This window comes from Argiope bruennichi, chromosome 1, assembly GCF_947563725.1.
Source record: "Argiope bruennichi chromosome 1, qqArgBrue1.1, whole genome shotgun sequence".
NCBI lineage: Eukaryota > Metazoa > Arthropoda > Arachnida > Araneae > Araneidae > Argiope > Argiope bruennichi.
In genome coordinates, this window is record NC_079151.1 from 56,193,515 (window position 1) to 56,216,606 (window position 23,092).

At 28.2% G+C, this 23,092-nt stretch overlaps 1 protein-coding gene across 4 annotated transcripts; it reads right to left on the bottom strand.

The window, feature by feature from the left end:
• Window positions 1-3,838: 3,838 nt before the first annotated feature.
• On the bottom strand, window positions 3,839-22,858 carry LOC129965546 (protein SSUH2 homolog). 4 transcript variants are annotated; one of them, XM_056079658.1, is made up of 11 exons: window positions 22,784-22,858; window positions 17,369-17,430; window positions 17,224-17,278; window positions 16,334-16,463; window positions 16,164-16,224; window positions 13,419-13,606; window positions 9,812-9,894; window positions 8,063-8,155; window positions 6,621-6,723; window positions 5,093-5,197; window positions 3,842-4,600 (listed from the first exon to the last, which is right to left on the bottom strand). In XM_056079658.1, exons 2-11 carry the CDS (start codon window positions 17,406-17,408, stop codon window positions 4,457-4,459), a joined length of 1,002 nt encoding a protein of 333 aa, XP_055935633.1. In that variant the 5' UTR covers window positions 17,409-17,430; window positions 22,784-22,858; the 3' UTR covers window positions 3,842-4,456. The 4 variants fall into 4 exon arrangements, with proteins under 4 accessions (XP_055935788.1, XP_055935633.1, XP_055935710.1 ...); XM_056079735.1 differs by lacking the exon at window positions 22,784-22,858 and adding an exon at window positions 18,517-18,659; XM_056079574.1 differs by lacking the exon at window positions 22,784-22,858 and adding an exon at window positions 18,695-18,762 and having other exon boundaries at window positions 3,843-4,600.
• Between the last annotated feature and the right edge of the window lie 234 nt (window positions 22,859-23,092).

A 23,092-nucleotide genomic window follows, 5' to 3' on the forward strand; every position in this document is an offset into this window, starting at 1 on the left:
TCTTGTGCAATGCTTGTATCTTTTGTGTAATTTGTTTGTAAATCTAGTTTCTAATTTTTATATTGATTATACTCCCGTTATTGTTATACTCCCGGCTCCACATATCTATTTTAGAAAAAAAGTAATTTCAAGACCTTATAATATTTAAATTATTGCACAATAAATAAAGAAGTAAAAATAATTAAAGTAGAAAATAAATTTTTATACGCAGAAAAAAAAAACTTGTTTCTAAAAATTACTTAAGTTATTCTTGCACAATACGAGTATTTAATGTATAATATTTGTAAAAACTAATCAATTTATTCAGTTTATGGAAGTTTGATAATGCATGTGACACCATCTAGTAGCGAATTAAGGAAAAAAAATTTCTATAGTTAATAGTATTAATAAAAATGCATTACAAATTATTATTAATGTGTGTTTACTGCATAATATATAACATAATTTGTCATATGCAAAGAAAAAAATATAAATTTTGAAATATCAGTTAATTCCAATTTTGAGTATGAAAAGAAATTAAGATATTAAAAAAATTGTAGGAAACATTTTAGATTAATTGAATGCAGTATTCAGTTTCCCAAATATTTAGTTAAGCTTCATTCCTTTCTGTGATATTCTTCTGAATTTTTGTAATATTTAGTGCTAAATAAACTGTGTCTGGTCTTAGTCTAATTAATAGTAATAATATAAGTTTCTTGACGCAATGTCTAGTGCCTATTATTAGTTAAAATATATTTAGTCTGATATTGTCTTAAGCATGCAATACTAATATCATTTTCAAGAATATATCCTTAGTCGAAATAGTAGTAGAATTTCTCGACACAATTCCCATTTTTTGTTCTTAGTCTCAATAAGTTTAGTTCTATATTGTCTTAAACATTGAATACTGATTTGATATTTTCATGTCTGTCCTTATTCTGAGCAGATATGTGGGTTTTTGGCCCAAAGATCGTTACATTTTCTTAACCTAGAAATATTTAATTTGATATTTCCTTAAGCATGAAACATTGACATGACATTTTTAACATTATGGTCTTAGTTTAAATAACAGTAAATGTGAAGTTTTAGCATTATGTCCAGTGTCTGTCCTTAATCTAAGTAAATAATTTTATTATTTAAATATATTCTGTTATCCTATTAAATAATCATTAACTAATATTTGGGATTAGTCTAATAGGATTACTTTCTTAAGCATGAGATACCTATTTGACATTCTAAAATTCCTAATTGCTAACTTTAAATAAAATGTCATTGCTTTCTAAGAAAAATTTAGAATCGAAAATAAATTTTCGAAATTGCAAATAAATTTGAACAGAAGTGTTACAGTAAACAAGTGTTTTAACAAAATTGTTACTATATGTTTGAAATGAGACATCCTGTAATGTAGAAATGGCATATCTTGTCAGAAAAATGTTTGAAGATCCTACTCATGATTCCATTTCATCAAAGATTTATAGTTCAGGAAAGCTTGATATATTTTTAATTTCCTGTCAAAATGCAAACATTCTCACTCTAAAATAGCACAGAAATTTTGAAACTAAGAAACAAGTTAGAATAAAGCCATCATCTGATCACTTCAATATTACGCAGCTCATCTTAATATAGCTCTCATATAAGTACGAATATGATATTCTTCAAACGAAATTGAACAAAAAGAGCAATATCCAAATTTTTAATGCCTGTTTTATTACAAAATATGTTCTAGGCTATCATATTTCACTTTAGTAAAGTTCTGTTGAGCATTTGCATGAATAATTTCAAGAATATTCTTTTCAACATTTACATAAGTATCATTGATAAAATAATACTGAACATTCATTCATATATCTGATGTACAGGCAACTGTTAAAATCATTCAGTGGTCACTCCAAAACTTTTTCACTTGTTATCCGATAAAAGAATTACCCCTGTTCCTCCAAACAAAATACAGGGTGTCCCAAAAAAATGTATACACACTTTAAATAATTGTAAATTTGGGGTTTAATATAATTCGAATAATTTTCAACATGTAAAAGATTCTACAAATATCATTCTATTGTCTTGTTATCGCATGTTCTCAAACTGATGTCCGTTCTGCTCCAGACACTGCTGACAATGCGAAGCAATGGAATAGCACACATGGTGGAACAATTCCCTTGGGATATTCGTACATTCATGTTCAATGTTTTCCCTCACTTGAACAACTGTTGCAGGTTTATGGACGTCCTGAACAGTTCCATCAGCTTCAAACTTATCTCTAATTCGAGTGATGGTAACTCGTGTAGGTGGTTCTTTGTTAAACTCCCTCTTAAATTGTCTTTGCACTTCTACTGCATTTTCATACTTCCAGTAGCATTTTAGAATAAATTTTCTTTCTTCAAATTTAAGTCTGTCTGCCATCACTCGGTTCAACGGGTTCAGTATGTAAAGAAAGAAGAAATAACTTAGTTATCAGCTGCTAAAATGTGTATACATTTTTTTGGGACACCCTGTATGTGGACCTTGGGTAAAGCCCCAAATGCTTTGAATGGCATTGTCAAGCAATAGTTACGAAATATTGATCTTTGGTGAAAATATAGATCTATCATCGATAGAATCTATCATAGGTTCATTGGTGATAAGTCCCTGGAATTTAGCAATAAGTACCTGAAAATTGAATTTGTGTTTTTGACTCGTTGTTTCAACCGATTGAAGCTAAAATTTGAAACAGAAATATGATTGTAGTCGCAAAATCATGTACAAACTTTTATATATTTAAGTAATTGTATTTTTACATTGTTTGCGTTTGTATGCTTGTAAATGTACAGACCGGCAGAAAATCAATCGCTTAAAGGATTTGGTTCCAATTTTGATAGATATCCACAAATTAGATTTTAAATACGTGTCCATTTTACTCTCTTCTTTTTGAAATTATTATTTTAATTTATTTTTAGATAGCCAGTGAAGTAGATAGACAAACTTCTTCTGATATGAATTTTGCACAAATTTTGATGGTATTTTACAAATTTGTTGTGAAGGCCATATATCAACTTCTGTCAGTTTAACTCAAAACAGTTTTGAATTATCTTTGTTTTAGACTGAAAGGCAAACAGGCATACCTAATGCCAAAAAAGTGTTTTTCCAATTCGGGGATACCTAAAATGCTATCTGTCTCTAGACTTCGTATACGAGAGAGTAAATAGGATTTTTTTTCATTCTTTTATAAGCACTATTGCGATTTGTTAGAGAAACAGAAAATGCTACAACCTGGTATTATTTCTTTGCAGCAAAATTAATTAGTATAACTTTCTAATTAAAATAAAGTTATTGAAGGGATCCATATATTTGATCCATTGATATAATTCACATTTAAAAAGAATTATAATGTTTAATTCATAATTATTTTTAATTGTAATGCACAAGTTTCAACTCTAGATTTTAAAAACAATGAAAAATATAGAATGATATATAAACAATGAATATATAAAATTGTTTGGTTACTTTCTTGTGAAAAAGAATAATAAGTTTATATTCATCTTTTATATTCGTAAGCAAAGATTTAAAAAATTTGGTACCAGATATTTTAATAAAATTGTTAAACTAAATTAAAAAAAAAAGTGGGAGAGTATAAACAAACAATTAATTAAACTACGCAAAATAAAAAATAAAGAACAAACAACTTAAAATATTAATTAATTATAATGATAATAGAATTAATTAAATTTCAATAGAAATGTACTATTTCTAGACAGTGCATACGTAAAAAAGACCAAAATATGATTGTTCTAATTAATTTTATTTATGCCAATAAATTACTAAAGCAATATTTTTAATTAGTTTAATAAAATAGACATGTTAGCATCAAATACAATTATATAAATAATTAGAGCTATGTTCAGAATATTAATGTGAACTTTTCACACTTCTGTTTTTAAAAGTAAAAAATTCAAAACACTTATGAGTACTTTTTTATTTACGTAACATTAAATAAAATGCTAAATATCAACGACAGTATGAAAGGAATGTTTAATGCTGAGTGTAAATATTTTATGTTTATTTGGCAGCAGCCAGTTGATATCAATAATATTTTAATTTAAAATAATATAAATGTCTTTTAATTTAAGCATTCGACACGCGATATTTTAATTAAAACATTTTCCAGCAAAGTGAATAATAAAAAATTAAGGTAATAATATAAATAATTATAACACTAATGTGTATAAAAGTTTTTTGGACATTTTCCAAGTCGTTTTTATTTGGAAGATTTAATATTCTGACAACTAACATGACAGCATAAATCGTTACATATAATAAATAACTCATCTTGATATTTACATTGAATAGTATATCTATTCTTTACGTGATATTTTGCAAAAAACATCAAAGCAGAAAGTAACCTAAGATTTAGCAACATGTTTTTAACAGATCTTCTTTAGAAACAGATATGAGATTTGTTACAGTAATTTTTCAAAATTGAATTTCCATTTCCATTTTGCTGTCAACAACAAATACAGTTGCCGCAAGTTTGCGGGTAGTCTTCAAAGTAGACCTTTCTTTCCAAACCATAAACGTAGAATTCACCCTCTTTATTTCTCCAGGTATATGTTGCTTTAGTCAGAGGTACTGTTCGAAGAAAATGCCTCTGAAAAAAATATTTATTTCAAAAAGATATCGATTAGTTGCGCCTGTTAATGACGAAAAAAAAATCAATATAACACAAATCACACTTATAATTATACAGAAATAAGTAAATATATTTCACACAAATAAATAAATTCACTGATTAAATTGATAATGAAATTATTTCTGAAAAAATTAGAGAAAAGATCATATTGCGAGAAAAAAAATATTAAGATTATAGAATGGAACAGGTTATGAAATGAGAGTGTGATTTTCTCGACGTTTTTCGATATGCATGCCTATCACACAAATTCTTTTTATTAGTAGTAGAGAAGAAATTGAAAAAATAAATAAATATAAACTATAAAAAATAAGGAAATATAAAGCATGATCCAAATTTATAAAATATTTCTAAAGAATATTTTTAAATATAAAATAGAATTATATTTTTATTGCAGACTCATTCAGAACTGTATGAAGAATGACATAAAAAGTATTAGTCATAGGAACTTACTTGAGCAATGATTTCCTCGTCCACAGATGAAGCGTAGTGTTTCGTTATTAAGGTCGTTGAAGCTTCATTCACTTCTTTGTCTAGATCTAAATCGATAGGATGAACCTGCAATAGTTGCATGACATTTTGACATTGTGCCTCTCATTTTCACACTACCTGAGTTGTTTTAACTTTTAAAAATGATTATCTCTGTATGAATTGTCATAGACAACACAGCATAATCCTGACTACAAGACTTTAGTTGATTGCATTTGCAGTTTGTTAGAATAAATGTGGAAAGAAACGAAACCTACATCCTCCAAAAGCACGCGGGAGCATGTTTAGGAATGAAATTTCCTTGTAATCAATTTCCTACAAACACCTGCCTGTTGAATATGAGCCAATGAAGTTAAATGTCCACAATGGGCTGTTATTTACAGAGCGTAAATTCATTTTAAACAGATTTAGGCTGAAAATACTATTAAAAATCGACTAAAACCCTTGATTACAGGGTTTTAGGAACATATGAATCCATTTATTATATGGTAATGGTTGATATGCTATGATTTAAATAGAAATAAACACAAAAAAAATATTATTATTTTTAAAATGAAGAAACATAAAGATAAAATGCAATATTTTAAATTAAAAACATGAAAATAAAACGCAAAATTTAAGATTAAAAAACATAAAAATAAAGCGCAAATATTTGAAATGAAAAAACACAATATTTTCAAAAGGAAAGATATAAAAAATATTGCACGATTTTTAAAAAGCAAAAATAAAAACATTTAAACAAATAAAATTGTCACTAAGGCAAAAAAACAAAAAACAAAAAAATGGTTATATCAAGTTTGGGTTGATCCTAGTTTCTCTGTTCCTGCTACAAGTTGATAACTGATGCTCAATTATGCCTGATATAACCGTGAACCGATTCTTTTTCCATCGAAATGAAGCCGGATATTCGGTGGGTGTAAGCTCTTGCATTAGATTTGAGTTAAAACTGAAGGAGTATGAAGCTTTGAATATCATTATTTTAACCCGAATAGCAACCATTACGGAAAAATGTATAAGTCTTTTTATTTCGTAATATTTTTAGCATTGTGTTTATTGATTCAAATACTAATTATAATTTTTCACATTAAAGCGTTTTTCTAAATGGCGGATAAAAAAATAAGTTATTTAACCACAAGTATAGTAGTCACCTTTTATAAATGAATGCATTTTTCATATGTTTTTTTCCATTTGCGAAACACGGTGATGCATGGGAAGTAATAAAGAATTTTCGAAGAAAGATGATGTCTTCTTTAAGTTTACATAAATTTAAAAAACTTAAACATAATTATAAAAAAAATTATTTTATTAGTTTTTTACAATTATTTACATAATAAAAATTTAAAATCTGTTTTAAAGTAGACTGAATGATCATTATTGTATTTACAAACATTACAGTTATTATTACATTTTTTTTTATATTTAGCAAAAAAATGCGTTTTAAATCTTTTGTCACATCCTTTTTCTAAATGAAGATAAAAAAAGAATTACCTACCATTTTCCCTTCTTCTTTATAAATTTGTTCTCCTTCAGCTTCGAGTATCAGACCTTTTGGCAAATTTGATGTATTTGAAATAAAATCTTCTGTGCATGTCTTCCTGAAAATAACGATTCATCGGTCAGTTTTTTTTTTTTATGATGCAAAGTACAATTAAATCATCTGCTCAATTTTATAACAAAATTTCCGACAATTAGATTGTTTAAATGTGAGAACAAATAGCTAAATTCAGAAATTTTCTTGTATTCTATGAATTCTGAATCTCGATTGATCAATTTATTGATTAAAGTGAAATGTTTTCTTATAGTGTAAATTTCAAAAAAAAAAAAAAAAAAAAAAGGCGTCTGTAAATTTTGTAATAAAATATTTTAATCGAGTTGCTTCATTCTGAGGACTAAACCCCATACTCAGAAATTCTGCAAACCTGCCAAGCTCTTAGATTATTTATTTTTTTCATGAGAAAAAAATTATACTTTGTAAAAAAAATAAATAATAATAATAAGTTTAGAATCTATCAATGCTGCACAGAATCTTTCTTTTCTTCTACTTAATATATCATTTTAAGTAAAAATGTATTTCTAAATATATTTCATAAAGGATTTCTAAATATGTTCCATAAGGATCTTTTTAAAATATTTTCTAAATTCTTTATATTTTTATTATGAATAGATTTCATTAATTAAAGTAATTCATTAAGGTTTCTAAATCTTATTGTTTTCAGTTGCTTCAAAATACTATAGATTTTTGAGAAAACAAAAAGTTGTTTGTTTATTAATAATATTGTCAAAATATAAAATTAAGAAAAAGAAAAAGAAAAAAATCTTGGGAAGATTTATAGGATATTCACTTAAACTACTACCAGAGTTCGGGCATATTTAAATTCGACTTTATCAGAACTGAAATATAAGGTGTTTAAATTATTCAAATATATTTTATTAAATTTTAGCCAACAGTTATATTTTTATTTTAAATTATTATATTATACTTATATTTTAAGACAAATGAAATCAATCTTAAACGAAACGAGGAAAAAGAATTTAAATCCTTATCTTAAATGTAGCATAGAAAATGTTGACTTGAAACTAGTTTTTTTTTACTATTTTGAGGCCAATAAGTATAGTTTAATATTCTATTTTAAGAATTTGCTGCTATTTTATATTTAAACAAAATTACCACTACTTTACTATATGTTTAACTGAATATTTCGGTACAAATGAAATTTTATTTAGTTTATGTATATTTTCTGAAACTCCGGTTTTTCTGTAAATATAGCATTAAATATTTTCTTGAATAAGGACAAAAGAATGAGTCATTTAGTTTGTTAGTCACATTTAGTTGCAAGGTGATAATATTAGCAGATCATTTTCAAAATTTTAATAATTATGAAGAGGTAATTATAAAATGATACCAGCACTTGTCTATCAAGAGGGACAACTCACCAAGTTGCAACTAATACTTGAAAGTGTACAAGTTCTCCATGGCCATCGCAAGCTCCACATTCGACTAGGCCTTTACCCCGACATTTTTCACATCTGGAGAAATTTTTAATTATTTGTGTATGTAAGTTATATTGAATCGAATTATTAAGCATATAACTCTTGTCTCGTTACTTAAGAACTAAATCCGTTAAATAATCCATGCAATTTTTTTTCTTTTAATATAAAATATGTTCAAAAGTGTTCTTTTTTATATGGGTTGTAGATTTAAGCATTAAACTAACTAATCTGAATGAAATATACATTCAGTACCAATGATATAGGGCTATAACATTGGCATAAATTTTCTGTCTTGTATACAAGAGAAAATATTCTAATCGTCAAAAAAAAAAAAAAAAAAAAAAAAAAAAACACCGAGAAGAAGAAAGAAAGAACTTTCGAGATTTAGGGGATTCCCCATATTTCAGACTCCCTGAGTTCAAAAAACACACTTTTGGAATACTGACTGTTTGTCGGTCAGTCTGTTTGTGATCATGATAACTCATGAAACGCTTTTAGTTTCGGGGATGAAATTTGATATATAGTCTTTACACTAAATTTGTGGATTTCTAAGTAAAGTCAACCATCTAACTCTCCGACCGCCACGAAGGCACACGGATTTAAACCATAAAACTGAATGACCGGACCACCGCAACAGCAACATTGGTGGGAACTATGGTTGAGTTCTAAGGGCTGTCACCGGCCACGGTACAACCCTCCCCGAAGGAAGTACGTCCCGTCATCGATGGGAGGAGTCAGATCCCCCACCTATAAGTGTACCCTCCAGGTAGGCGAGATCCAACCACCATGCCGGAAGCATCTCATCCTCATTTCGAGGTGCCCCCCAGAGGATAGGATTTCTAAGTAAAGAAATTAATCCACATTAAGTCACTGTGGCAATCCGAGTACAGATATAATACGATAACCATAAAATATAAACTGAGAAGCATGTATCACAATTTTATCATTTAAAGCATTGATCCCTAACAAAGGAGTTGGGTTGGCTGCCTTTTGATTTGAGTATTCTCAGCATGGTAACGTTTTAATTCAAAAACGAAACGAATTGGATGAATTAAGTTTGGCCTCTAAAATGCAGATTCATATGAATATTTTTAACCAAATTTGGGAAAGGGTTATCATTTGTTGGCCAGTATTTTAGCATGCAATCCAATTCGATATCTCAAAAACACTAAATCTGAGATAAATAAAATTTAGCATGGAATTCTGTTATTAAAATCGTAATTTTTTTGATAAATTTTGATTTTTAATCTGTAGAAAAAACGCCATCCAAAATTCATAATAGAATTCCTTTATTACACTACGAAATACAAAATTCTCATGTATGGTACTGAAAATAAAAAGTTGAGTATTCTTGTTATCCAGAACCTTGTTCAATCTTCACAATTTTATGCGGCGAAGGAAGAATAACACCTTTAAAAGAGAGTATATGAGAAAGTTTGAGAAAGACGATCCCTATTGGATTTAATTGATTTCATTTGAAACTCCATAAGAACTATTGCTACAGATAATAGCTATCTGTCTTAGTTTTTTTTTCTGCATTGAAAATATATTATAGGAAGGTATAAAAGACTTAAACTATAATGCACATTTTGTTAATTGCACTACTGTGTTCTGATATTGAAAAATGAAAGAAACCAGTATTCCCAACATTCCACATTTTCATATTTCTCAATATGAAATGAAAATTCTTACATTTCTTTCCCAGAGCCTTTACACGCTGCGCATTTGTTGCCACCTTCTTCTTTCCCGTTCCCAAGACATGAGAGGCAATGGTGCTGAAAATAAAATAAGCATAAACACTTTGCTTTTTTACGTTCTCTTATATAACGAAAAGAAATCATTGAATTATTTAATTATTTCATCAATATTGAAATTAATTTATGAAGTATCAAATCTATAGTCTTTATTAAAAATACCTCATTCTGTTAATATACGTAATGTTAATAAACCATTACTCTCAAAAATATATTCATTTTTTATTTTATTTCATTTAGTTTTTGGACAATTTAGTGTCCTGTTGATTACAAAATATAAGAAAAGATATACAGTTATATACCCTTATTTTTTTTAATACTTTGTTTTAACTCTCAATATTTTAAAAGTTTATATTTAATTAACACTTAGATGCGAATTCATTTTCTAAATATTATTTATTTTCAAAATCTAAAGCGAAATTTAAATGTTGCAGACACATTTCAGATATTCCCGTATCCGAAAACTACTTTTTTTGGAATATACTTTAATAAACCTCTGTCTTTATAAATGGTCTGTCTGTGAGTCCTCTAACTCATAAACATTTTGAGCTAAGTGGGCAAAATTTTGTATATGTTTCCTAGTTAAAATTTTCAGATTTTTGTAAAGTTTTGAACGAAATCCATTCAGAGGAAATGTCTGTTATGTTATTCAGAGGAAATGTCTGTTATGTTATTCAGAGGAAATGTCTGTTATGTTATTCAGAGGAAATATTTGTTATGTTATTCAGAGGAAATGTCTGTGTTATGTTATTCAGAGGAAATATCTGTTATGTTATTCAGAGGAAATGTCTGTTATGTTATTCAGAGGAAATGTCTGTTTGTTATAACTACAAAATGAACAAAGCTACGTGTAAAAATTTGATGCAGTATTTAATATCAAAAGTGTACATACGTATAAAATTTGAAACCAATTCCCTCAAGAGATGGTCACCTGCCGGTCTGTAATTTATATGTCTCTAAAGACAATTACTAAAAGACATAATGATTCATAAAATTTATGTGCAATTTTGTGATTACAAATGTAAGTATGTGCCAAATTTTGGTTTTAAATAGTCAGGGAAAAACAGTGTAGAAGATACACATTCGATAATCTGATCCTTTTGTATTAACAGCATTCCAGCGATGAGTCGCCAAAGAAATTTTCCAAATATCGTAAATCGTCTCTTTCGTAACTATTGTTCTCTAATGGTATGGTGTTAATAATACACAAAAGCTTTCAATATAGACAGAATGCGAGAAAGTTCTAAGAAGACCACACCACGTGGCTTCCTTCTAAATTTTTACTTTTGATATATTTTTTTCTATGAATCTAAAGTTATAAAATTGCTTGAAAGTATATACATACGAACTCTTAGCGTTGTGGGGGGAAAAATATAATTATACGATATAAAAAAATTATAAATTTTGAGTGAATTTTATTCTCAAATTAGCTAGTGATGAAAACTTCAGATTCTAATAATAGAGCTACTTTTTTATATCGAGATTAACCTTCGAAATGCTCAATTATGCTGATCTAATATTTTTAAAGTATGAGTAATTACTTTTTAAATTTATTAAACTAAACATTTTTATAAAAAAAAATTTCGAAACCATAATATCTTATCCTCGGAATTTTATGAAAATAGGCATATGAACATCAGTAAAGATTTTCCATTAAGGATTTAACGAAAATTGTTTTTAAAAATTTCATTTTTATAGAATTTGTTTATATTTTCCACTCTGACAATCAATGTTCTTTGCTTAAGTTGTCCCCTTGAGATTCAAAGAAAAGGAAAAAAAAGAAATAAAAATGCTTTTAAAAAATACGGAAAAGGAAACAACGAACTCCAGAAACACATGTCGGAGTAATCGCTGAGCTGTTTATGAACGTTCACAGTAAACACAGTAGATCAAAAGCAATATCAAATATGATATCAAAAGCAATCATTTTTTTGGTTCTGGAACTGCAATCAGACCAGTTCAGGTTAGGTGCATGGCAAGTGATTTTTTTCTTTTCTTTTTCGTTTTCATCGAAAATTAAACTTCATTCTCTCAGATGCTATTTTTTTTCTTTCTCTCATTGAACATTAACTTATTTTGATTTAAATTTCTGTTGTCTGGACTCAAACACATTTGGTTATTAGATATTCAATTCCTTTTATTAGTGGTCACTTCGAAAAAAAATAAACACTGCTAACTTTCTAAAATGGTAATCAGATGAAAATTTTTATAAGTAGGAAAAATTAACTATTAATTATTTATGTTGTTAGCGAAACTTGTAGATCACCTCCTTCAGAGCCGAGCACTAAATCTATCGTGATCGACCGGTGGACGACCAAGACATTTTTGGATGACCGCCTTTGCTAAGACCTACGTCGCACATACTAAAAGAATCATATTTATGAAATATCAATGGTTATTATCATTATTATGTTTATATCTTGCTATGCCGGCGTTCTGGCATAGGGGTAGCGCGTCTTCCCCGTGATCTGGGAGTCTTGGGTTCGAGTCCCTGTTGGGGCATAGTTGTTCTTCATCTGTTATAGCTGTGAGATGTGTGAACGTGCCCCCAGTAAAATGGGGTTATGGAAGCGAATGTGATGCGTGTGTAGCTAAGACGCTCTTTTGGCCCTAGTTGGCGCTACTAAAACAAGAGATGCTCCTTTGGCTTAAAATCGCTTGTCCATGGCAAGTGCCATTATAAACAACAACAGCAGCATATCTTGTTATTATTATTATGTTTGTAGTTATGTTGGTAAGTACATATTACGTGTTTATTATTAAATTATAATAAATATTGTAGATCTTTTTTGTAGTTCACCACGCCTGGGGTGGACTACAACATCTTGAAAAAATTAAAAGTAGCTCGTACCCTGAAAAAATCTGCTCACCCTTGACCTAATGCATATTTTATTTAATATCCATTATTAGATTAGCGTTATTGAAATGAATGGACGAAGATAGAAGTGTGTAGAAGGTGTGAGAGAACGATACTTTTACTTTCATTCAACATTCACATAATTTTCTTTTGACACAATCACAAAGAAATTATATCATTTACTGGTGCTTTAATATTTTTGTCATGAAATGGAACTCCTATCTGACATTGAAATTACATAAAAAAAACATGGGTAAAATAAAATTAAAAAAATTTTAGTCTCTTGAAAAATATTTTATCTACTTTAAAATTAAAAAATGAAAGTCATAAAGAAAACTAGTTAGGCCCCTGAGAGGATTAAAAGGTTGTTCTCAAAGATTTTTAACGTTGCTGTCATCTTTTTAGATATAAACTCGGATATCGTGCTTCATGGTAATGTTTCTGCTTATTTTGGTTATTACTAAAGTATTTCTTTTTAGTGTACTATAAGAGTGATTTATTTCATTCGCTGACATTTTTGAAGCTGTTTGCTTATCTCTGCTTTATCTTAATTAGAAGACAATTACGTTATTTTTAATTAACAAATATTCATTTTAAATTACAGTATTAAAGTAAATATATATTTAAAAGTATTTCATGAAATGAACCAAAGAACACCTCATTATTAGATAAACAAACATATAGTTACCTCGCCTTTACCAGAGCATGTGTCGCAGCGAACTTTCATATTCCACTTGCATGCTTCACAATGCTGCACATACGCAGTATGGGGAATCTCCGCAGTTTCTTGGTGATCTTTGAACAATGCTGTGGGTTTTATCTCAATTTCCCACAAACCTGGAGCTGGACCATTATGGGGGCCATCTATTCTTTGACCTAAAATTCAGAAATCTCTCCCAATTTATCGAAGCGATTGACGATTTCTATGAAATTCGTCAAATTTAATGTATGATCCCTGTAAATTTAAATCATCATAACGTATTACTTTTTTTTAAATATTTTATTTAGCTAACTCTTAAATAGTGATTCAAATCTCAAAATTGTATACTTTTGCACGATAAAAATACAATAAACAACGTCAATACAACGAATACAATACAATACAGCAACGAATAAGATACTTTTGTACGTACCAGCCCGAAGGCACACAGAAAAATCTGAATGACCTGATCACCGCGACAACAACACTGGCCGGAACTATGGTTGTGACCTAAAGGCCATCACCTTCCACGTACAACCCTTCCCGTTGGAAGTACATTCCATCATCGATAGGATGTAACCGACCCCCCACCATTTCTGTAGTCATCAGGATACGAGAACCTACCATCATACCAGAAGCTTCTTCTCCTCGTTCCTAAGGTGGCCCTTGGTCGATACTTTTGGGCAATAAAAATAAATTTTAGAGTTACAGGGGGACAAAACCCTATCCTGCTTACTTGCTGGATATCGAAGAGAAGAAAATATATTTGTAAGCAATAAATATTAGTGATCTATATGCATTATTTTTCATCAAAGTGCATTCTGAGAAATGTAGCCTATTTTGAGGTGCAATACTTTTGGAAACTTGACAAGATTAATATTTTCAACTACTCGGTCAAATTTTTGGTAATTTTAAGCTCAAATTTGGCACAAAAAATGCGTGTTTAACAAATGTAATATTTCTATTCTTAAGGAACTTCGAATCTCGAGACACGTATGCACAAAGTTCGGTACCTCATCTCGCCTGACTATAAAAAGCATACAATTAATCTAGAGTTTTAGTTTTCAATATTGGTGTAGCTAATGAATGCGGTGAAGTTTAAAATATTCTGCAATATGTGGAATTCATTCATTTGTGATCTATTTCGATTGAATTTTGAGTTTCTATAGACATTCTTGTTCACGTGCTTGAATTTGTGACTTTTACTTGTAAATCAAGTTATTATGACTCATCCTTTGCACCTTCATCAGTTAAATAAGGCACATGGTTCAACTACCCGTTAAGAAAAGAAGCAAATGAAGAAATATTAAACATTATAATAATAGCTCATAAAAGATATGAAGGAATAAAATCAGAAAATTTTACATACTATTATAGTTGGAATTTTACTTTCAAATTCAACATTCGGAAATTATACATAGCAATTCATATATTAGAAGGTTCGTATTGAATATTGGAAACATAGTCATAAATTTCTGACGAATAGAATTTGAAACTGGGGAAATAATGCATAGTAATCTGATCTAAGATCTCAGATTCTATATAGACGAAGCATCTGATCAAAATTTAATTCTTAGTATCATCTTAAACTAATCTTTAAAAAAATTATACTTTGATATATTAATAAATTGAATACTTTTGGAGAAGAAAATGTTTGTACAGCTGTCTGAAACTGTCATACAAAATTTATCAAGTTATTTATAAAATACATTTTCAAATAGAGTACAGAGGGCTTAGTATTCCGAGAAGATTAATAAGAAATATGAGTTGCTTATCATCAATTAATTTGATTATTATCTGTTTTTTGATGGCCGAAATATTTATAGTTATTAAATGTTGGCCCAAATACAAAAATTATATATAATTAACGACCGAATGTTCCATCTGAGAAACAGTTAAAGAGAGTTGAGAACAAAACAGTTTTATTGGCAGCTAATGACAGCCTATGAATGAGTTATAATAATATGATTTTAAAAGTTTAATCAAAAGGCAGTTAAGAAAGATTTCTCTTGGTAGAAGAAGCTCAAGATTAAAAAATATAATTTGACATTTTTTTTTATGAAAGCTAGTTAATTAAATGTGCTATTAAACAAATAAAGTTGTTAATATAAAAATAAATTTATTTCAAAAGAAAAATATTTTGTCTACCCTTCTGAATAAATACAATATTTATTAATGATTAACTGTTTGAAGATAATAAAAGAAGATATGAAATTTTATATTATAACTTGCAAAAATGATTACATGAATGAATGCATGAAAAAATGTTCTTCACTATTTGATTAAAAAAAACACTAGTGATGATTATTCATCCTAATCTCATAACTATAGCATAAAAAAATTTTCTTCACTAATTGATTAAAACAAAACTTACTCTTTTAGAGGAACGGTAATCACTTAATAAACATATTTATATGAAGAAGAATGTCAAGAATATTATTCGAAATTCTGTTTCGAAGTTTCGACTGAATAATTTTATTTATTCCAGAAATTTAAGAAATTATCATTTAATATTAGAAACCTAATATGTAATCATTATTATCAAAGCTGTTACTTATTATATAAAATTCTTACTTTATTACTTATTTTTAGAGATATCAATCATTATTATTTATTATTAGTACCTGAACATAGTAACACTTAATTAAGCTTTTATTTAATACTTCAAAATCCAGCATGAAAAATGAACTTTTTATACATGTAATATTATAAACTAACTATTTTATATTTTACCAAAATAACTGGTGGTTCTTTCAGCGTATTCTCTTTTCTCGCCAAATGATTCCAAAGTGTACTAAAAAGGAGCAAAATTCAGCAAATTAAAAATATTCTTATATCAATATACTATTTTTAACAACTGATCCGGGCTTACTACTTTATTAAAATTTCTGAAAATGACTTACATGAAAAGCACATTCATTTTGTATATCCGTCAAGACCATATCACGAATAAATCTAGATCCGTAACAGTAAAAGTCTTTGATATATTCATAACAGGCGTTTCTCAGATCTTCATCAGTTAAAGAGGGTTTTCTGTTAAGTAATAAATGTGAATAAATAATAAATGATATCACAGATTTTTTCAGATATCACTTGATATATAAAATATCAAAATATTTTTCAGATTTTTTTTATCACAGACAGCCAATTTAAGAATAATTTAATGACGACAATTTAAATAACATCACGGTCACATGACAAAACATAGTTCCGCATGCCTTTTAGCATTATATTGTACGTAATCTGTAACTTTACATAATTTTTTTTCTACTTCTTGGCGCGTTTTAGATCTGTCGAGTGTCCCCAAATTCGATCCATGGATTTTTATTGAGTGAAAATCACTTTTCACACTTACAGAAAAGATCTCGTATTCAAAAATTTAAGTGTAATTGCGCGATATTTTTTATTTCAATTTCGAGTACAATGTTTATTCTCTTTTGAATTGGATATTATTAAAGCAGCATTTTTATAAGGATAAATTAAAATTACAAAGGCGTAAATCTTGGTTTTCTTCTTTATATTCTTTGTTATTCTTTAAATATATTATTTGTTTCTATATATAAAAATATAGAGAAAAATACTGAATTATACAAGAGTGTTGGTGGAGATACTATAATGTTATGATTTTAGGAAGTTAATGAATTCAAATTTACTATAGTGAGTTCAATTAACTTAATGAACTATAATTTAAGCTAATTTTCAGTTGAATTATTTTTAGAGTATAATAAATATTGTTAAATATCTGCAGCATTATATAGTTTCAGAAAGATAATTTATTTAAAATAATTCTTACTTTATTGAAGAAGATCTCAGAGATCCATTTGTTTGAACCAGTGGTACAGTATTTTCTGCAATGATTACCACAATGAATGAAAAAAAGATTCTTAAATGATCTGCGTTTATATATAAATAAAACAAATTATAAAAAATTTATTTACCTGATTTATATTCATTATTATTAGGATTGATTCCGTCCATGTCGGTATTCTAAGAAAGTCAGCTAGGAGATGGATATATGTATATATAATATACAAGGAACTATTTATAATATAATGACTTATAATATACATAATATATATGTTTTATAAAATATACATTTTTAAAATAATTTAACTCGTATTTTAAAAAATGAGAAATTTGTTTTATTAAATGAAAATCACGGTAGCCGTGTATATATATGTCCCACATCTCCTTCTTAACAACTGAGCCAAATTCAATCCAATTTTCACACTTTTTATATGAAACATGAAAAAGAATACTATGAATTTGAAGACAAAAACAGATAAAATGGTTTCTTATCTGCCCATTTATATGACGATTGAAAAATCCAGCAACGTTATTAAGAAAATGCGGATGTAAATAAATTACTCGAAAGATTAAGTTTATAATAGCATTATATTGTCATGAATTTGACTCCATTTCAAAGATTCATGCATATAATAACAAAAGGCTATCAAAATAAAAGGACTTTAAAGTCCATCTCGATTTGAAATCTAAAACTTTTTTTTCTGGGAATCCTGAACATCAGATATGCATCAGGAGCATAACTGACACGAAAGGAAAACAATATTCGCATAAAATCAACTACTATCCAAAGGTTCTAGTTTCAAATATAACATATCGAGTACTTAAAATTAAATTTCTATATTTTTAGCAGAATAGAAAAAAATAAATTGAAACAAGAATGATGGATAGCAGGGAATCGAACGATTCAGAAATGTTTCACAAAGAACGATTAAGATTAAACGATTATATTAATTAATTATTATAATTTTAGTTGTGGAATAAACAGTTTTTTTTATAGTAATGAGCTTTCGATTCACTTTACAAAATATGAATAAAGGTTGTTGTTGTTTAAGCATGAATAAATAAATGTCATATTGTAAAAAAACGAAAATAAAAAAAAGTTTAATAAATTTGATAATTGAATCAAAATAGTTAATTTAATAAATAATTTACAAGTATTACTTAATTGAAATTTTAGAATAAATGTATAAACTGCTGGACATAAAACCATCAATCGCATATTTTTAAAAAAATTTTACGTTTAAAATATAAAAAAGACAGTGGTAAACAAATTAATTACCGAAAATAAATGATAATAATGAATGGAATAAATTGGATAGAAATGTTTGCTTGTTTCTATGGAATGTTTAGACTGTTTTTAAATTTGAAAAATAAGCGTTATATCAATTCGTTTTAATAAAAAAACTGTCGTTAGAATTGAACACATGCGCTGAAATTACTTTCAAAAACGCCCTTACCTGACATAAACACAGATGAGTTCGTGTCAGCCCCATCCTACCTTGTCAACATTCATTGTTTTGCGGCGACCATTCTTTTTTGTTTCATTTAAAAGATACGGATAAGCTTTGATAAAATAACCGTATCTGTTGTGTAACTGTAATTGGATTTAAACAACAGAAAAAGAACCGTTCTGAGCGGATTGAAAACTAAAGCTTGTATTTTATTTTAAAATAAAAATAGATACTGTATCAAAAGCGAATGTCTAATATAATTATGTTTTTAGTTGATACTTCAAGTTATTCTGAAAATTTAGCTGAATATTAAACACATGAAATAAAATGCAAAATGTATGTATATAAAAAAAGTGGTTGCATATAAAGGTGTCATGGCGCTTCTATGAGAGACAAACCTTTAAACTTAGATTTACAAAATTTGGCCAGCTATACATTAGAAGGCGAAAATATGCCCCCAAAGTAATTTTTTAATGTTTTAGACTTTTAATTAATGAAAAAATCGATGTTTTTCTACCATAACTTCGAAAAAACTAGATGTTTACACAAAGATTTTCTACCTCACATTAACGATGAAACTATTGCTACAGACTTGCTGCGTAGTTACAACAAAGTGACTATAAATAGTAAAGTCAGTAACAGCGCCATCTGACGGCAAACAAAAGAATTAGGATTCTTATCTCGAAAATAAGGCAAGATAGAAGAAAAAATAAATTTTAAAAGTGTATAGAGTCTTTAATTTCGTACTATAAGACACCGTCAGCACTTTAATAATAAGATCAGAACGATTAAAATGCATATCTGTTTGCTCACATTTTCATAAATTGTAACGTTATAAAACATAGACAAAAGGAGATAATGTTATTCTTCGGATAAAAACATGACACCAATATATTTTTTTTCTGTGAGAATAACTAAAACAGCAGTTTTCATCCAGCATTTCTGAATTTTCTGTAAATGTATTGTTCGTACTAATGTATGAAGAGATATTGTAACTAATGATAATGGTCTCCCCGAAACTTTCTCGTACTAATTTCTGCTAAAGGTGTTATCCCAGAGAGTGCCTTGCACGGCATTGGCGTACGATATATTAACCTTTGGCATAAATTGGAATTTTTTTCTCCGTCTATAGGATGATTTTTGGCGATTAATCCCTGGCATGCGATTTAGTATCCGAAAATCAAATTTGAGCTTTAAGCACTTTTTTCCTGATCGATTAAAACAAAAATTTGACTCTAAACTACAATTTTAATCACAGAATCACATGCCAAATTTGATATATTTAAATTTTTTGAGTTATCGTATTTACTTCTTCTGAAAATAAAGGTCGAAGATGGTCAATCCTTTGTTGGATTTGGTTCAAAATTTGGTATATATCTACACTGTAGATGTTAAATCTGTGTGCTGAATTTTATTCGTCTGGTTCTATTCGTTTTGTAGTTATATTATATTAACTTACAACTTCCGGGCAGACAGACTTCTTGACGGATTTTATTCAAAATTTCATAGAAATCTACAAATTTGGTATAGGAACTGCATACCCAATTTCATCCGTCTAGCTCAAAACGTTTTTGAGTTATATTTGCCACAGAAAGATGGACATTTTTTTCAAAAGTGTGTTTTTCGAACTGGGGGAGCTCTAAAATGTGGAGATTCGTCAAAATCTCAAATTTGAGTTTTTTTTACAATTATAGTACTTTCTCTATACATCGTATGCAAGAAAATAAAAAGTATGAGAGGAGAAATTCAAACAAAAAACCAAATCTGCATTGTAGACGACGGAGAGCTTAAAGAAGGCCAAAAATGAAAGTATCTTGAGATAGCATTGTTTATTTTTTCATCATTTTGACAGTCTCTATGAATGGCATATCAGTTTTGGAAAACCCAAACAAATAGGCGAGTTTTACACGATTTTTTTTTGGGGGGGGGAACTGTTTCTACTTAGTATTAAATGCACGAAAAGTGTGTTTCCCCTAAATCGAAGACGTTCTACAATTTTGTAACTGCTTTTTTTCCCTATATCTTGCACAGTTGCTGAGATAGGAAGGCTAACTCTGTTGTTTTCAATCAATTGTAACTGATCTCACCATCCAGCATTTATCTAATAATAATATAGACGTACCAGATAATCGAATATGTATCTTAGACATCATTTTTCCCATTTATTGCTCAAAATTTCATATAAAATTATAATTGTAGCCACATCACTTAACAAATTTCATTTATTTAAGTCATTCCGAGTTTGGTGTTATTGCGCTTATTTGCATGCTGAAGGACATACTGACAGACGATTAACTACTTACCGGATTTGATTCTAAATTTCAGACAGATATATATTTTAAATTCTAAACTTGCGCATCAAATGTTATCTAAATAGCTCTTTAATTTCTACAGCAATTGCAATCACTTGTTTCGGACAATCTGAAAAAAAAGACTTCCTCGGAATGGGCTTTATTTAAAATTTGATATTAATCTTTAAATTTGGTGTTCACTTCATATTCATAATTTAACTAGTCTATCTCAAAGCGTTTTTGAATTATCGTTTTCACAGATGCACAAAATTCCAAAAATGTGTTTTCGGAAATGTGGGAGATTTAAAACATGGAGATAAATCAAAATCTCGAGTTTGATTTTTTTTTTTTTTTTTTACGAGTTTAATATTTTCTCTTAAAAAGTAAAAAAGAAACATGTATGAAGGAATATTTAGGACTAAATAAAGGCTTTCGAATATCAGAAAAAAAATTTATTGGAAGATACGAGAAGTGGGAACACATATGTCTATGGAACTCATATCTTATTTTAAGAAAGATATATCGCAAAGCAGATTATTTCATTTTTATTCATTCATTTTTAAATTTCCAGAAACTTAATTATAAATTCATTACTTTTTACAGAAAACAACTTGTAAAGAATAGTAAGCTATTATTTATAAGCTACTTTTTAATCCTCTTTCAATAAAGTACAATTTAGTTTCATTTCAATATGTATCCTTTAATTTTGATGAAATTTGTATTTTGAATTCGCATTTTGTTAGAAAAACTTGCGCTTTTTTCTAGCGATAAATTTGGTAAGCGGCGGCATGTGAAGAAGGTATGGATTATTGGGAAGTTAGGAAGAGCAAGTCGAAATAAATATTTTATTTGATTGATCTTTTTTTTTTCGTGAATAAAGTATAATAAAGAAAAAAAAAATATTGTAAAAATAAAAGAAAACTCGAACTCGTGGATTTGTCGACTCTTCACTTTTTAGATCTCTCCGAGTAAACATAAAACGTATTTTTGGAATAATGTATGTCTGTCACTTTATCTGTGAACACAATAGCTCAAAAATACTTGAGGCAAGATGGATGAAATTTGGCACGTGAATTTTATACCGAATTAACAGACTTTTGTCAATAAATTTGTTTATCTACCTGTGTAAATACAAGTTAATACGGTAGCTACAAAAAGTAAAGAGATAGACAGATGAAATAGGATGCACAGATTCGTCACCTAAAATGTAAATCCTTATGAAACTTTGAACAAAATGGGCAGAGTGTTTGGTCATCTGTTGTTTTGTACTTTTGCATATATGTAAACGCCAAGATTCAAAAACTTAGAAACTTGGATAAAATAATTTCGTTCACAATTCTAGCATTTAAAATATAGTTATATAACAAATTTTGAGACAAATCATCAATGGTATCAACAATCTTTCTGTATTTATGGAATTTTTTGACTGCAATTTTAATTCTGTGTTAAATTTTGATATGAATTGATTTTAAAAAAATATACAATCGGTTTTTTTCAAGTACATTATATTAACCCCATGACAGAAATGAATCGTCAAAAAATTGCCAACTATCGCATGATTGATTTAGTCAAAATACTAGATTTCCGCCGAAGATCTATATTTAATAAAATTGTTTGTCAATATCATACAAGATATTCATAGTTTTATGTGGGAGGAGGGGGCTAACGCGTTTTTTTTCCAGCGAATATGCGAAAGATTTTATATTCGCATATTCTTTGGATTAGGATGGTTCTTGAAATTGTAGCTATCAAAACAAATATTGGCATCATATAGATTTCTGTAAGCTAATATCATTTTACTCACATCTCCAGCAGTAAATTCTTGGTATAATCATCTGATTCAATAGAGCTCTGTAAATCATGTTCTTTATATGTCTCCAGCAAAAAAAAAAAATTGATACATTTTAAAACCAAGCAACTGCAAATTAAAGTATAATTTTCACAAGATAAATTTTCAAAGATATTTTTTTATGTTTTAATTCGGAATTTATTGGAGATGTATTTTTGTTTTTTTGTGTGTAATGTTCGTAATAATTACACAAAACATTAATAAATTTAATAAATTTATTAAGAAAATTTTAATAAATTTATTAAGAAAACTAATATTAACACA